Source organism: Zalophus californianus, chromosome 17 (genome assembly GCF_009762305.2).
Source record: "Zalophus californianus isolate mZalCal1 chromosome 17, mZalCal1.pri.v2, whole genome shotgun sequence".
Taxonomy (NCBI): domain Eukaryota; kingdom Metazoa; phylum Chordata; class Mammalia; order Carnivora; family Otariidae; genus Zalophus; species Zalophus californianus.
The window spans coordinates 49,122,452-49,139,391 of record NC_045611.1 but is presented as its reverse complement, the minus strand read 5'-3'; the positions used below and the strand labels follow the sequence as shown (position 1 = coordinate 49,139,391).

At 42.5% G+C, this 16,940-nt stretch overlaps 1 protein-coding gene across 8 annotated transcripts in view; it reads right to left on the bottom strand.

The window, feature by feature from the left end:
- Positions 1 to 392: 392 nt before the first annotated feature.
- ZNF45 (zinc finger protein 45) overlaps positions 393 to 16,940 on the bottom strand; it is a 43,936-nt gene continuing 27,388 nt past the window's right edge. For 5 of the 8 annotated variants that reach the window (XM_027618688.2, XM_027618689.2, XM_027618690.2 and 2 more), the window contains 5 exons: positions 14,055 to 14,123; positions 12,491 to 12,538; positions 9,120 to 9,246; positions 7,808 to 7,903; positions 393 to 4,542 (listed from right to left, as the gene is read on the bottom strand). In XM_027618688.2, coding sequence (XP_027474489.1) covers positions 2,717 to 4,542; positions 7,808 to 7,903; positions 9,120 to 9,246; positions 12,491 to 12,505 — 2,064 coding nt within the window. In that variant the 5' untranslated portion in view covers positions 12,506 to 12,538; positions 14,055 to 14,123 and the 3' untranslated portion in view covers positions 393 to 2,716. Of the gene's footprint in view, positions 4,543 to 7,807; positions 7,904 to 9,119; positions 9,247 to 12,490; positions 12,539 to 14,054; positions 14,124 to 14,214; positions 14,373 to 16,940 lie in introns of all 8 variants that reach the window. The other 3 variants (XM_027618691.2, XM_027618695.2, XM_027618693.2) reach the window with 1 other exon arrangement.

The window sequence follows — 16,940 nt, the reverse complement described above, 5'->3', positions numbered from 1 at the left end:
GAAATTAGAGGGGTCCTAAACAAATAGGCAGATATTCTGTGTCTATGGCTTAGAATATTCAAGATTGCTAAGATGCTAAGCCTACCTGAAGTCACCTATATATATTCAATGCAATCCCAACAAAATTTCCAGCAATGAGTTTATTTTTAAAAATCACAAAACTTATTCTAAAAATTATGTAAAAGTAAACAAATTAAAATAGCCAAAATATTTTGAAAAAGAAGAATGGAGGGGGGCCTGGGTGGATCAGTCATTAAGCCTCTGCCTTCAGCTCAGGTCATGATCCCAGGGTCCTGGGATCCAGCCCCACATGGGGCTCCCTGCTCAGCGGGAAGCCTGCTTCTCCCTCTCCCACTCCCCCTGCTTGTGTTCCCTCTCTCGCTGTGTCTCTCTCAAATAAATAAATAAAATGTTATTTTAAAAAAAGAAAAAGAATGGAGTTGGGAGACTCATACTATCTCATTTCAAGACTTATTATATAAGGCTACATATTGGCAAAATGATAGACACATAGACTGATGGAACCAAGCAGAGGCCAGAAACAGACCCATGCATGTCTGATCAATAGATTTTCCACAAGGGCCAAGAGAAATCAAAAGGATAATCAGATGTTCACAGGCCAAAAAACATGGCCCTCTACCTCACACTTTATAAAGATGAACTCACATGGATCATAGACCTAAATGTAAAACCATTTCATAAAACTTTTAGATAAAAAAGGAGGAGAAAAATCTTTGTGACCTTGGATTGGGCAGAGTTCTTAGATTTGAAACCAAAAGCATAATCCATGGAAGAAGAAAACTGAACTTCACCAAAAACAAAATTTCTGCTCTGTGAAAAATACCGATAACGGAATAAAAACACAAAACACACAGAGATAAAATATTTGCAAAACATAACTGAGAAAGGACATATGTCCAGAACACATAAACTCTCAAAAATCAAGAACAAGAAAACAGTTCCCCCCCAAAAATAGATATACATACAGGATACATTCAGATACAAAAGATGCCCAACATAGTCATTAGGGAAATGCAAATTAAAATCAAAGTGAGATGCCACTATAAACCGACTGAAATGGTAAAAACAAAACAAAACCCTGACATGCATTGATGGTGGGAATGCAAACTGGTATATCCATTTTAGAGTTGTTAGCTTTCCATACAGTTAAACATACTACACAATTCCACTCTTAAGTATTTACTAACACAAAGAAAACTTGTGTTGACACACAGACCTCTTTGCAAATATTTATCCCTGTTTTCTTCATAATCACTAACAACTGGAAACTCAAATATCCTTGAATTCATAAATGGATAAACCAAACATGATACATCCATACACCAGAATATCACTCAGCAATAGAAAGAATGACTACCGTTCCACACATCAGGACTGATGAATCTCAGAAGCATAGAGTGAAAGAAGCCAGATTTGAAAGATTATATACTATATGACTCCATTTTAGGACATTCCAGAAAAAGTAAACTATGCAGACAGAAAACAGGTAGATGGCTGCCAAAGGCAGGGAGAGGTGACAGGGAGAGTGGTTGACTACAAAAGTCCAAGGAATTTCAGGGCAGGGGGTCTTGGAAGTGTTAAACGTCTTGATTACGGTGGTGGTAATACAACAGAAAGCATTTACCAAAACACAGAATGATACATCGAAGTCGATTTTACTGTATACAAGCTATTCCTTAATAATAATTCTACAAAGAATGTTAGCTTGTAGAATTTTCATAGATGCCTTTCATCTCACTGAGGAATTATTATCATGAATGGACACTGAATTTTGTCAATCTTACTTTCTCTCAATCTACTAAAATGATCATATACTTGATCAAGAGAATCTAGACATAAAAGAGTACACACATTGAACCAAAGAACAGACTTAACTAATGTGAGGTATAGCAATCATACTGATTGCCACTGGAGGTGAGAATGACTAGAAACGTACACAAGGAAACATTCTGGTTTAATAGAAATATTGTATACATTGATTTTGGTGATGATTACATAAGTGTATACATTTGTCAAAATTCATAAAGCTGTAAACTTGAGATTTATGCATGTTGCTGAATGCAAATTATATCTCAATAAACTACTAGCATACAAAAATGCTGGTCACAACCCACTGAAGTGATTTTGGACCTATTGGCAGGTTGATAAACACTAGTTCGCAGGACCTCTAGGGTTGGGAAAATGAGCCCATGTGTCTAACTTAAATGTCCTCCAAACCTTACAGAATTCCTCTTTTAAGTACATTTCATAGAAATTTTTAGAGAAGAACTGAATAAAAATTTCATATATGACTGTTCTCCCTTTCACTCATTTAACATTACTGAACACCTACCATGTGTTAGGCACTGAAAAGACTGAATAGATTTGGCAGTCAACAAATCCCTACTCTCTTGGGAGTTTATATCCTAGTGGAAGATTCTGGCACTTCCATCTCAGCCCTTCGGTTAACTTCAGATCAGATTCATCCTTCCTAAGCCTCTCCTCTGTGTAGTATCTGCTAAATGTCAAGGTTCTGAATGAAGTCCTTATGGTGCCATTCTCATGAGGCTTCTCTGCTGTGTGGTCACCCAACCACTGTGACATGTCAAGCCCTGGCTAAATACTGACTCTTTTATAAATAAATGCTTTGTCTTCTAGGACAGGTCTGATTATTGGACTATTTCAGCACCCATCTGAGGTATTAAAACATATAATTTTATGGAGCTTCTTTCCTGAGCTTCTCTGGGGAGGGCAAGTCCTTATCAGCCTCATCATCAGCATGCACTCGCTGATGAATTATAAGACTTGAGCTCCAACTGAAGCCCTTCCCACACTCCTCACATTTATATGGTTTTTCTCCAGTGTGAACTCTCTGATGGGCTTGAAGGTATGAGCTCCAACTGAAGACCTTACCACACTCCTCACATTTGTATGGTTTCTCTCCAGTGTGGACCCTCTGGTGGGCTTGAAGATAGGATCTCTGTCTGAAGCGTTTACCACACACATCACACCGGTATGGCTTCTCTCCTGTGTGGACTCCACGATGAGCCAGAAAATTTGATGCCCGACAGAATCCTTTCCCACACTCCTCACACTGGTATGGTTTCTCCCCAGTATGGCACCTCTGGTGGGCTTGAAGCTGTGAACCCACACTGAAGCCCTTCCCACACTCTGCACACTGATATGGTTTCTCTCCCGTGTGGACTCTTTGATGCACCTGAAGACTCGAGAACTGGCTGAAGGCCTTACCACACTTCTCGCATTTATAGGGTTTCTCTCCAGTGTGGATTCTACAATGAACGTTAAGATCTGAACTCCGGCTGAAGCCCTTCCCACATGTACCACATTTGTATGGTTTTTCTCCAGTGTGGCCTCTTTGATGGGCCAGAAGATTTGAGGCCTGACTGAAGCCTTTCCCACATTCCTCACATTTATAGGGTTTCTCTCCTGTATGGACTCTAAAATGAATGTTAAAATCTGAGCTACGACTGAAGCCCTTTCCACATGCATCACACTGATATGGTTTCTCACCAGTGTGTCCTCTCTGATGGTCCAGAAGATTTGAGGCCCGACAGAAGCCCTTCCCACATTCCTCACATTTGTAAGGTTTCTCTCCAGTGTGGCTTACCTGATGGGCCTGAAGGTGTGAACCTACACTGAAGCCTTTCCCACACTCTTCACATTTATAGGGTTTCTCTCCTGTATGGATTCTACAATGAATGTTAAGGTGCGAGCTGTAACTAAAGCCCTTGCCACATGCCTCACATTTGTATGGTTTCTCTCCAGTGTGGATTCGCTGATGAGCCTGTAGTCGCGAACGCCAACTGAAGCCCTTCCCACACTCTTCACACCTATAAGGCTTCTTTCCCATGTGGACTCTCTGGTGCACTTGAAGATACGAGCTCTGACTGAAGCTCAGCCCACACTCCTCACATTTATAAGGTTTCTCTAATGTGTGGGTTATCAGAGGAGCTTGACAATGTGAGCTTTTCCCAACATTCCTCCCACATTCCTCGAATTTGTGCGGATTCTCTCCAGTGGGAACTCTCTGATGATGGAGAAGATATGACCTCTGTCTGAAAGCCTTACACGATGTATCATACTTGTATGATTTCTCTCTGCTATGGACCCTCTGGTGGGCTTGAAGGCTTGACAGTCGACGGAAGGTGTTTTCACATTTTTCACATTTATAGGGCTTCTCTCCTACATGGGCTCTCTGGTTAGTTTGAAGATCACAGCGCTGAATGAAACCTTTCTCACGTTCCTCCCCCTGGTAGGGTTTTCCTCCCGTGTGGTCTCTGTGGTGAACTTGAAGATGTGAACTCTGAGTAAAGCCTTTACCAAATTCCTCATCTTTATAGCGTGCATCACCTCGTTTTTCCAACTGGGAGCCAGTTCCTTGAATACTGACCATGGAATCTTGGCACTGGGTTAACTCCTTTGTAACCTGTTGCCAGATTTGCGAGCAGAACAGCTCTTCATGTGGCAGGTACTTTAATCCAATTTCCTGAAGAGTCTCCAAGTCATTTAGATTCTTGTCTCCTATAAGAATAAAGAGAATTTAGAGATGAGGCATATAAACACTTTGTTTGGAGATGTCAAGGCTATAAACCTAGGTCCATTTTGAATCATACTAAGTTTTAGGGGTGCCTGGGTGGCTCAGTTGTTACACGTCTGCCTTCAGCTCAGGTCATGATCCCAGGGTCCTGGGATCGGGCCCTGCATCAGGCTCCCTGCTCAGTGGAAAGCCTGCTTCTCCCTTTCCCACTCCCCCTGCTTGTGTTCCCTCTCTCGCTGTGTCTCTCTCTGTCAAATAAATAAAATAAAATAAAATAGAATCATACAAAGTTTTACATGTGAGAAACAGGTTAGAAATTTGGTGGCTATAGATCAAGAAAAATACTTCCTAGGGAGGCTTTACAAAGATGAAGCTGCACCTTACTAAAAGCCTTGTTTTTGCTATAGCATATGTCTGATAAATAGTTTCCACATAATTCTGCCTACTGCACACACATCTGACCAAATGCTCAACATGTCTAGTAAGACCCTTATACACAGATTATCAGAAGATGTCCTCAGGCAATGTTGAAAACCTCTGTTTGAAATGATTTCACTGGAAGTTTATTCCATGTTAGAAGCCCTGAAGCACTGGGTTGGTTGGAAAGATATGTTTGGGAGAACCTATCAAGTAAGTGCCTAAAGTTCAGGGTATAAGCAGAGAGTGGTCTTTCACCTCCTGCTGGGAAATATTCTTCAGGACGGCAATGGGGGAAGAGGTTTACAGTACCATACATCATATCAAAACCTCATAGCAATAAAGTTCCTATCTCCTCCAGGGGAAAAAAAAAAAAAGAGTGACAAATCAGAAGCTAATCTTTTATACCAGAGCAAGAACTTGTGAGGAGAAAATGAACAGGGCATGGCACAGATTCTCAAAGTCAATACTGGTCAGGAAGAGTTACGTTCTCCTTGGAACTCTGTTCCGCCAATGAGATATACAGCTTGCTACCTACTTCTTTTCAGACCCCTCTTCAAATAACACCTTATCAGTGAGGCCTCTTTTTCCATCCAATATCCAGCAGTAAATTCTCCCTATCCCTCGACACTCCTGGCCATCTGCTTGGCATTCGCCTTACCCTGTTTTGTTTTTACACAGCACGTATTACATCTAACCCATACTATATATGTTTATGTCCATTATCTTTTTATGTCTTCTCCCACCTGAATGCAGTATCCACAAGGCCAAGCATTTATATCATTCATTGCTTTATCACCGCTCCCAGAACACTGTGTGACAGTGTCCAATAAACACATGCTGAAAGGATAAATAAGTCCAAGTTTGACTTCCTTGTGAGAGTTTAAACTATGTTACAAGAGTAAAAGAGCTTTTCCAAGTAAGTTATCTAGAACAGGTAAGGGACTGGAAACAGCAATTTTGCTGGGAAGTTGAAAGGCTTCACCAGATGTTGGGCTAACCTAAGTGGATGTTGCTGATAAGAAAATTATGCTGATCACAAAATCATGGCAAGAATCACTTGAAAGGAAAAAGGGGAAAAAAAAAATAAGGCATAAAAGTAGCCGGCCATGGGGCCTAGGATTGATTACTTCTGAAATTTTGTACTCTTCCTGTGTAAAATTTTTTCTTTTTCACATAGGAGTCAATATTTAGAGCCTCAGGAATAATGTCTCTGAGAGCAGGCTGTCAAACTGATGGATACAGAAACATGTTCTTGTATGGACAACACCAGTTTTCCAAGTTACAGGTTGGGACTCCATGACCCTGAAATAAATTTAATGGCTTATGACAAGCATTAACAGGACAATATTAGAGGTGCTTCAGAAGTAAAGGTTTCTCTGGATAAAATACTTGCTAGAACCATACACACACACAGATGACGGAAGGTGACACTGTTTTCTGTAACTCTTTGGAAGAGGTGGGTGGCTGCCATGAGGAAAATCTTCAAAGGGAAAGACTAACATGACAGCCAGTTATTACCTGAGAATTTTTCTTTCTTGATAAAGTGTATTTTCTTTAATAGGAGACCTGCCTAAAAAAGTGGCTATCAGAATCTTCATTCTAAAAAGTCGTTCTTCACCAAGACCATATGATTCACTACTAAAGACTGCAGAAAAGCCACAGAGGGAAAAGGATATTCAACTTGGTTACAAGTGCAAAGTTAAGCTTTCATTAGATGTGGGGGATTGTTTAAGAGAGAGAGAGAATGCTCGAGAGAGCCAGTGGGGGGGTGGGACAGAGCGAGAGGGAGAATCTTAAGCAGGCTCCATGCTCAGCGAGGAGCCTGATGTGGGGCTCGATCTCACAACCCTGAGATCATGACCTGAGCTGAAATCAAGAGTCGGATGCTTAACCGACTGAGCCACCCAGGCACCTCTAGATGTGGTTTAATGGATACATATCTACTTGTACCCAAAAAGCACCTGATAAATTAGGATTAGATAATCATGGATAGGGTGTGCTGTTCTGGACTATGCCTTTATCACACATTTCTGTTTATCACCCATTTAGTATGTCTACAACTAATGAAAAAAAGTCTATGTAAACCATTATTATCTCATTCATTCATCCAACAAGTATTTATAGCACACCTGTCCTCTGCCAAGTCTGTTTATACACTGAAGATATAGCAATAAAGAAAACAGAATTTCTTCCCTCCTGATAATTATATTCTAGCAGGAGTACAGTGAGATAAACAAAAATATGTTAATATGGTGAGTGGTGATGAATGCCTAGACACCAAATCAGACGGGGTAAGGGAAAGGAGAATGGGGGAAGAAGGGGTCATGAACAGGGTGGTCATGGGAGGTCTTTCTTATGATGTTATGATTTGAGAAGAGACCTACGTGAAGTAAGGGAAGGGCCAAGAGGACGACAGAGAGACAGGGCACTCCTGACAGAAGGAAGAACAAACAGAGAGAGGGTGATGAGGCAGGGCCACGGGTGGCAGGGCAGAGCAGAGCGGCAAAACTGGATGGGACAGACTGACATGGGGCAAGGGATAGGGCACATGTGCGGAAGGATGGGGGAAGAGTAAGGAGCAGGCAGCCGGGGCACCAAAAGCCACTTTAAGTACTTGGCTTTTACTCTGAATCAGATAAGAAGCTACCAGAGATTCAAGCAGAGGACAGGAGCTGACAGACATACAGAAGAATCACTTCGAGTGGAGAATGACTGTAAAAGAGCCAAGGAGGGGAGGGAGAGCGTGAGAAACTGCTGCAGAGGTCAGAGGCGAGGCACTGCTGTGGAGGCCGACAGGAAGCATGGCTGACTCAGCCGCACAGCTTTCACCTGAGGCCCAGGGGCCCTGGGCTGCTGTCTTTATCATCCGAAGCTTTTCTCCCCTCTCAAACTGGAGTATTACATCTGGGGTGAAGGGTTGATGCCCTGTCAAAAGGCAAGGACAAACATTTAGAATTACTAAAAATTACTAAAATTACTAAACTACTAAAAATGTGGTTCTTACCATATCATCTGTAGGACATCAAAATTAGTGATTTCCAAACTGTTAATTATGACCCATCAGAAGACTACGTTTGATGCAAAAATCCAGGATATGTAGGCATTCAGTGTAAATTACTGGGAAAAAAGGTCTGTTTCTTCAGACTCTTTCCACCATTTCTCACACGATTTTCAGCAACAGGCTGTAGTTTTTGCTGCAATGTGCAGTTATTGCCAAAGGCTCTGATTCTTTTTTTTTTTTTTTTTTAAGATTTTTTATTTATTTGACAGAGAGATAGCGAGAGCAGGAGCACAAGCAGGGGGAGTGGGAGAGGGAGAAGCAGGCTTCCCGCTGAGCAGGGAGCCCGATGCGGGGCTCAATCCCAGGACCCTGGGATCATGACCTGAGCCAAAGGCAGATGCTTAACGACTGAGCCACCCAGGCGCCCCGCTCTGATTATTTTCTACCCTATTTTATTTCATTAAAAATGCTGGTACCGCAGGGCGCCTGGGTGGCTCAGTCAAACATCTGCCTTTGGCTCAGGTCATGATCCCAGAGTCCTGGGATCAAGTCCCATATTGGACTCTTTGCTCAGCGGGGAGCCTGCTTCTCCCTCTGCCTGCTGTTTCCCCTGCTTGTGTTCTCTCTCTGACAAATAAATAAATAAATATATTTTTAAAAAATAAAAAAAAATAAAATATGCTGGTACCCGGGGTGCCTGGGTGGCTCAATCAATTAAGCATCCTACTCTTTATTTTGGGTCGGGTCATGATCTCAGGGTCATGAGACTGAGCCCTGCGTCACGCAGCATGGAGCCTGCTTGGGATTCTCTCATTCCCTCTCCCTCTGCCTCTTTCCTCATTTGCACGTGCACACGTGCACTCACTCTCTCTCTCAAAAAAAAAAAAAAAAAAAATGCTGGTACAGTGCCCTAAATGTGTGTCATGACCCACTAATCAGAGATGACCACAACTTGAGAAAGGCCAAAAATGTATACACAGCAGTCATCGAGTCAATTTACGGCTCATTTACAAAACATATTTTGACAAGAGGCAAAAGACCAGAAAAATGCCATACAGTTCAAGAGCTCCAAAGCTCCACACATCCAAGGATACAATAAACACTGCAGGGGGCTGAAGTCCACAGGGCGCCTGTGCTCACCCACAGAGAGCAGGTTCCTGAAGTTCTCCAGCATCACGTCTCCGTACAGCTTCCTCTGGGCAGGGTCCAGCAGCCCCAGCTCCTCCTCCGTGAAGACCACCGCCACGTCCTTGAATGTCACTGTCTCCTACAACACCAAGCACACGCAACCTCAATCTTGAGCCCAATGGCTGCTGGGAGAAAGAGCACTGAGAAAACTGGAAGGGATGTGTAGGAAGTCGCTTCAGATTCTAAGAGACCGAAGTCACTTTTTAAGATTTTTTATTTATTTGAGAGAAAAAGAGTGAGAGAGAGAGAGAGAGAGAGCATGAGAGGGGGGAGGGTCAGAAGGAGAAGCAGACTCCCCGCTGAGCAGGGAGCCGATGCGGGAATCGAACCTGGGACTCCGGGATCATGACCTGAGCCGAAGGCCGTCGCTCAACCAACTGAGCCACCCAGGCACCCAAGAACAACTTTTAAATAAATATTAGCCTCCTGTCTTAATTATTTTCTTAGAATAAGTTCTAAAAAGGAAAAATACCGAAGGATATGCCTCTTCAAAATTACTATGTAGGATGGCAGGTTTCCTTTTCAACTTTTTCTGTATTTCACCCCTCCCCTAAGAGAATATAAGTAGCCCTGATTCTCCACACCACGCACAACACTGAATATAACCAATGTTTTTAAGTCCTATGTGATCTGATCAGTAAAAAACAACTTATTTTCATCTTATACTTATCTGGTAATTAATAAACTATCACATTTTCATATTATTTCCTGGCTATCTTTATTTCTTCTTTAGTACCTTGTCAGTCAATGTTCTTTGCTCATATTCCAATCAGGTTTTATTTTATCACTCTGTAAAATTTCTATTAGAGACTTTAAGCTTTTTTTTTTTTTTTAAACATATGTAAGTATCATCACCCACATTTTGCTATTGTTCTTGTATGGGTTTGTGTACGGCATGGTTTCTCAACCCTGACACCACTCACATTTTGGGCCAGATAAATGTCTGTTGTGGGGGGGGGCTGTCCCCTGCAATGTAGGATGTTTAGCAGCAGCCCTGGCTTCTATGCACCAGATGCTGAAGCCTCCCTCAAGTTGTGACACCAGAAATGTTTCCAGACATTGCCTGGAGGCAAAAATTACCCATGATTAAGAATTGCTGGTGTACAGTACAGTCTTAACTTTTTCATATGGAAACTGTGTGTTCATTGCGGGAACCCTGCACATCCAGGTGCCCTGAATGAGCAACACAGATCCTAAAGAAGGAGCCACCAAACAGTGACCAAGAAGAGGCAGTATTATCTGTGGTGTCTTCCACGAACGACAGCAACTAAGCACACACAGAAAGGGCTAAGGCCCCGAGAAGAATTATTTTCCCTTGCCTCCCTCTTTATCCAAGTAAAACTCCTAGGGGTCTTTTTGGATCAGTTGGACCTTTGGTTTCTTGTGTGAACCTAAAGAATTTCCTAAAATTCTACAATCCTGTTTCTTTGGAATTAACATGCAGAGGCGACCAAGTACTGCCTCTTAAGGTTGGTCGGAAACTAAATGCAGTGAGAAAAGCATCAGTAGGTCTTCCTGTACTACTAGACTTTTAAATTTAAGAACACTATTACTTTCATAAAAATAAATCCATACGTAAACAAAAAATATAAATCAGGGCGCCTGGGTGGCTTCGTTGGTTAAGCATCTGCCTTCAGCTTAAGTCATGATCCCAGGGTCCTGGGATGGAGCTCTGCATCAGGCTTCCTGCTTGGTGGGGAGTCTACTTCTCCCTCTCCCTCTGCCCCTCATGCTGGTTCTCTCGCGCTCGCCCTCTTGTTCTCTCTCTCAAATAAATATTTAAAATATACACATATAAATCAGTAAATAACACATGCACATGATAGGACTCAGGCATAGGTTAGAAAGAGTCTAGCTTTGGGGGTGCCTGGGTGGCACAGTTGGTTAAGCATCCGACTCTTCGTTTTGGCTCATGTGGTGATCTCACAGTCATGAGATCTAGCCCCTCGTCGGGCTCCCTGCTCAGCACAGAGTCTGCTTGAGATTCTCTCTTTTCCTCTCCCTCTGCCCCTCCAGCTCATTTTCTCTCTAAAATAAATAAATAAATCTTAAAAAAAAAAAAGGAATCTAGTTTTCTTATGGGAAAATATGGAAGAATACTTTCTCTGTGTGATGCATCAGTTATACCTGGCTGCAGTAGGCCATATCAGAGTGTTCTATGTACAAAATCCCCAAGGTACTGCCTATCAAGTATACTTTTTCATTTAGATTCCTAAAACATTAAGAACAAAGAATAGCAAACTCTTCCAAATTCCTTTTTGAGGAAAGTGGTTATCTTAGGAAAACTGTTAGTGCAATAATTTTTTTAAGTATATCAAAATCAGAAATTATTATAATTTCATTTTCCTGGTTTTATTTTTTTAAGCTTTTATTTAAATTCCAGTTAGTTAACATACAGTGTAATATTAGTTTCAGGTGTATGGTTTAGTGGTTCAACACTTCCATATAATACCTGGTGCTCATCACAACAGTGTTCTTTAACATAATAAAAATTCTAGGGATGCCTGGGTGGCTCAGTGGGTTAAGCGTCTGCCTTCGGCTCAGGTCATGATCCCGGGGTCCTGGAATCGAGCCCGCAATGGGCTCCGAGCCTGCTTCTCCCTCTCTCTCTGTCTCTCTCCCTGCTCGTTCTCTCTCAAATAAAAATCTTAAAAAAAAATTGTGAACTACCTAAATGTCCATGAATGGGGCAAAAGTTGTGAGAAACACACAGTACATCAATTTGAGGAAATATGATGCAGCCATTAAAAATGTAGGGAATATAGTATCAATTAATTAGAAAAGGCATAATTTGAGGGGTGCCTGGGTGGCTCAGTCATTAAGCGTCTGCCTTCAGCTCAGATCATGATCCCAGGGTCCTGGGATCAAGCCCTGCATCGGGCTCCCTGCTCAGCGGGAAGCCTGCTTCTCCCTCTCCCACTTCCCCTGCTTGTGTTCCCTCTCTCGCTGTGTCTTTCTATCAAATAAATAAATAAAATCTTAAAAAAAAAAGGCGTAATTTGAAAATTTTAACTATGTAACTATTATACAGTTATGAATGCATATGAGGAAAAAAACATGGGGAAATGAAAACAGTTTTTATAAGGAAAACAGTAGTAAAGGAGGGGGTTTCACTGCCACTGACTTTTCCAATTTATTTGTGAAATTATAAACGGGTAAATTAAAACAACAAAAATTAAACTACACTAAAATAAAAAGCAGTGATCCTCTGGCACAGAAGAGGTTTTGAAATGCCTGCTATTCTGTTTAATTGTTTCAAGAAAGCATCTAATCACTGAGAAATAAAACAATGGTTTAAAATCTGGAAAGGAAGCCCAACTCACCTTGAACTTGGTCATTTTGTCCTCGTCCTTCTAAGAAAGGGATGAGTCCTGAGAAGGCACAAAAGGGGAAGGAGAAAAAAAAAAGCCATGAGTCTGGCCAAGACTGTCCTTAACCCATATGGCTAACATCACTACCCATATTTCATGCTTTACATCAAATAGAAATGGTGTCCTTTCCTCAGGGGGCTTGACGAGCAGAGTGCTCTGAGCTGAATTCCTGAGACCACTGACCCCTTCAGCCGAGAGCCCGCACACAATGAACAACCTACCCAACCACACATGGTGCCCCTACCCCAAGTTCTCCTTATCGCTTTTACGGTATGAATCTGATTTTAGGGAGGGTGGACATCGAGAGTAAAGTACCAGGTTGAGAGAGTAATCGCTGGGGCCAAATGTTTTAGGTCTACAGTACTGCTACTTATTAGCTGTGAAATCTTCGACAAATTATTAATGTCTCTGTGCCTCAATTCTTTAATCTGTAAAAATGGAGGGATTAACAGTGCCTATTTCATAGAACTGTTTTAAGAATTAAATCAGCAGGTGCAAGCACATGGAACACTTCCAGGGTATCTTATTTCTTAGTAGCTGTAGAAGAGCAGGTAATATTCACTAACATAAAACCTGTCCTCATAAATGGTTTCTATTGACAGAGCCTTTAGAGGCTGTCGCTCTGTCATATGAAAATCCCCTTTAACCTCTGAAAGATATTATTCTCTCGTGGTCTGTCATACTTAATGGGATATCTTTGCAATAACATGTGAGATTACATGGATGACTTGTTTTCCTGTGTAAAATGAACATAACATAAAATTTACCCTTTTAGGGGCGCCTGGGGTGCTCAGTCATTAAGCGTCTGCCTTCAGCTCGGGTCCGTGATCCCAGGGTCCTGGGATCAAGTCCCAACATTGGGCTCCCTGATAGGCAGGAAGCCTGCTTCTCCCTCTCCCACTCCCCCAGCTTGTGTTCCTGCTCTCTCTCTCTCTCTGTCAAATAAATAAATAAATAAAATCTTAAAAAAAAATTTACCCTTTTAACCATTAAGCATACAGTTTATTAAGTGCATTCCTCCTGCTGTGCCATCATCACCACCACCCATCTCCAGAACTTCTTCACCATCCTCAACTAAAACTCCGTACCCATAAAACAACAGCTCCCCATCAGTCTGCCCCTCAGCCCCTAGTAACCACTACTCTACTGTCTCTCTGTGAATTTGACTATACGGAAATCTGCGGGCTTTTCGTTTTGTTTTGTTTTTTACAGATGACTTTTTTTAAAGATATGAGACCTTGCCAAATTTACTCTTGTTAACAGTAGGGCCTTGAAAAGACTCTATCATGAAGATGAAGAAAAACTAATAAAAACCTGTGACTCTGCAAGATTTGTTTACCCATAAGTTAGGTAATCATTGTCATTATGTCATTCAAACTTACGAGGTACAATAATCGTAGCAAATGATTAAAAACAACAAAAACAGCAATGGGTGGCGTTAACTGAGCACCAAGTACATGTTGGGGACCCTATGAAGCACCTGGCCCACAGTTTCGTGAAGGTACCACCTACGTACCTGTGACGAAGCTATGTCACACTAGTGTGACTTCGGTCCAATCGCCTACACCTCTGTGCCCGTCCTCAGCTATAACAAGGAGATAAAAATGGAATTTCAGTCAGAGGATTATTGTGGGGGAATAAATGAGCTAATCCATGCAATTCCCCTGGCACTGTACCTGGCATTTTAGGAACTTCTCAATCAGTGATGATGAGGACTGTGGCTTCTATTTAATAGATGAGGAAGCTGAGGCTTGATGAGGTCAAGACACACGGGTGGAACTGGAATCCAGCTCACACCAGAACCAGTATTCTAGATCTTGCCTCTCTGCTACTTCTGAAGACAAAAATACGCACATGGGACTCCAAGGTCCCACAGAAAGAGAAACGAGAGCTGAGAGCTAGGGATGACAGACAGGGAAACAGGGAGTGGGCTCTGAAGCCAAAGGATCTGCTTGAGGGAGAAGAGAACAGCACGGTGAAGGGTGTAGGCTCTGGAATCAGACCACCAGTATGTGAATACTGCATCCCCAACTTGCTATCACTTTGTGTCTCAAAGCCCAAGCTAAAACTGGAGATAATAATAATGACAACAATAATATCACCAACCTCAGGGGAAGGGTAGTAAGTCTAAGTGACTATACGTCAGACATTTGGAATAGCGTCTGGCAGCTTAAACATTCGATACAAGTTTCTCGCATGGCTGCTTTACACTGAACAGCCAAGGAACCCCTTCCTCGGGGCGGCTGCATGCAGAGCATGAGTTAGATTCCCGAGACCAAGCCCCTTCCAGCTGAGCGCCTCTGGGCAGTGAACGACTCACCCAACCACACTGGTGGCCTGAATACAAGTTCTTCTTATCACTCTCAGGGTAGGATTCTGATTCTGGGGAGGGTGGAAACTGAACATCCAACTCTGGTTAAGAGATGGTTAACTGTTGGTTAATTTATTACTTATTAGTTAATTACTATTAGTTATTCCTCCATCTTCAGATACAAGAACCCTAGTATGGAAAAGGGCAATGGAAAACTTCCCAATCTTGGAAGAAATACGCTTTTGGGATCTGTGATTCACTTTGTTCTGACTCTATTTGTCCAACAACTTCTGCTCATTAAGAGTGTTCTGCAGGGAGAGCTTTCCGTCACCTCTGGGGGAAGGGGGATAATTGGTAAACCGATCTTGTAATTAATACCTACTCAGCTTTATATCTCAAGCACCTGAAACAGTGCTTGTAACAGAAAGTGCTCAGGAGACACTCAGCAGTCAGTGTCAATGTCTTGATGAATGAACATACCATCAGGGAGACAGGCAGAGGCATATGGAAAGAGCAGACTAGTTGGTCTAAGATTTCCTTGAGTTGTAAAAAAAATTTTCTTTTGAGAGGGAGGAAGAGAGAGGGAGAGAATCCTAAGCAGGCTTCACACTCAGCATGGAGCTTGACGTGGGGCTCACCTCACAACCCCAAGATCATGACCTGAGCAGAAATTAAGAGATGGACAGTTAACCCACTGAGCCACCAGGCACCCCTGAATCGTAAAATTTTGAGGCTGATCCCAACTGGGAGGATTCGGAGAGCAGGGGTTTTATTTCCAAGTTTTTTCTCCAAGTCTTTCACAATATTTGCAAGATCAAGGTCATCTTTGGGAGGAAAAGAGCCTCTGGATTTTTTTTCTAAGATTTTATTTATTTTAGAGAGAATTAGAGAGCACAAGTGGGAGGAGGTGCAGAGGGAAAGAGAGAGAGAGAATCCCACTCAGACTACACGCCAAGCCCAATGGAGGGCTCAATCCCAGGACCCCGAGATCATGACCTGAGCCATAATCAAGAACTGGACACTTAACCGACTGAGCCACCCAGGTGCCCCCTTTTCTTTTTTAAAGATTTTACTTATTTATTTTAGAGAGAGAGCATGAGCGGGTGGAGGGGAAGAGGGAGGAGAAGAGAGAGAAGAGCCTCTGGATTTTTAAAACTACCATCTTAGGAAGGTGATTTCTGCTTTTCAAAGTCAGTGCCTACATGGACTCCTGTTACAAAATCCACACAATGTGCCCATCAAAATATTCAGAATAACAACGAGCTCACTGCCTACATAATTAGCATTAGACAGGCTAATTTATAAATTCTTTGTTAAATAAGTTTATTAATTCATTGAACACTTATGGAAACCTCATTATAAGAGAGATAACAGTTGCGGCACCTGGGTGGCTCAGTAGGTTAAGCGTCTGCCTTCGGCTCAGGTCATGATCCCAGGGTCCTGGGATAAAGCCCCGCATCCGCCTCCCTGCTCAGCAGGGAGTCTGCTTCTCCCTCTCTGCCCCTCACCCTGTTCATGCTCTCTCACGCTCTCTCTCTCTCTCTCTCAAATAAATAAATAAAATTAAAAAAAGAGAGAGAGACAATTACCCACTCCCACCTTGCTCACAGTCTGGTGATTACACATTGCTACCTGGCAGAGTAAGGTACAGGGTCGTCCTCTGGGTCCGCCAAGGCCCACAGAGCAGGTTCTACATAAACATGGCTTTTGCTGAGCTATGGGGGATGACTGAGTTCTACTAGCCCAAGAGAAGCAGAATCACTGGAAAACCTCAAGAGAACAAATGCCATGATGGGAGCGAATACAAGTAAGAGGCAGCAACAGATAAGCAGGTGGGCAGGATTCAACCTATGGTGATGTGAGTCCCAGTTTTATCTGCAAGTCAACAGGAAAGCAGCAAAGGCCTTGAGGAAGGGAGGGTAAGATCCCTTTTGTCTTGGAAATAGATTATTCTCTCAGCAGAGAGATTTGAGGGGGAAGTGGCTGGGGTCAGAGAGGACTGTTAGGAGGGTGACATCAAGAATCACTTCCTTCTTGGAGACAGGGGAAGATAGTGGCAAGAGGAGGAGGATCCTAAGCTCGCCTCTTCCC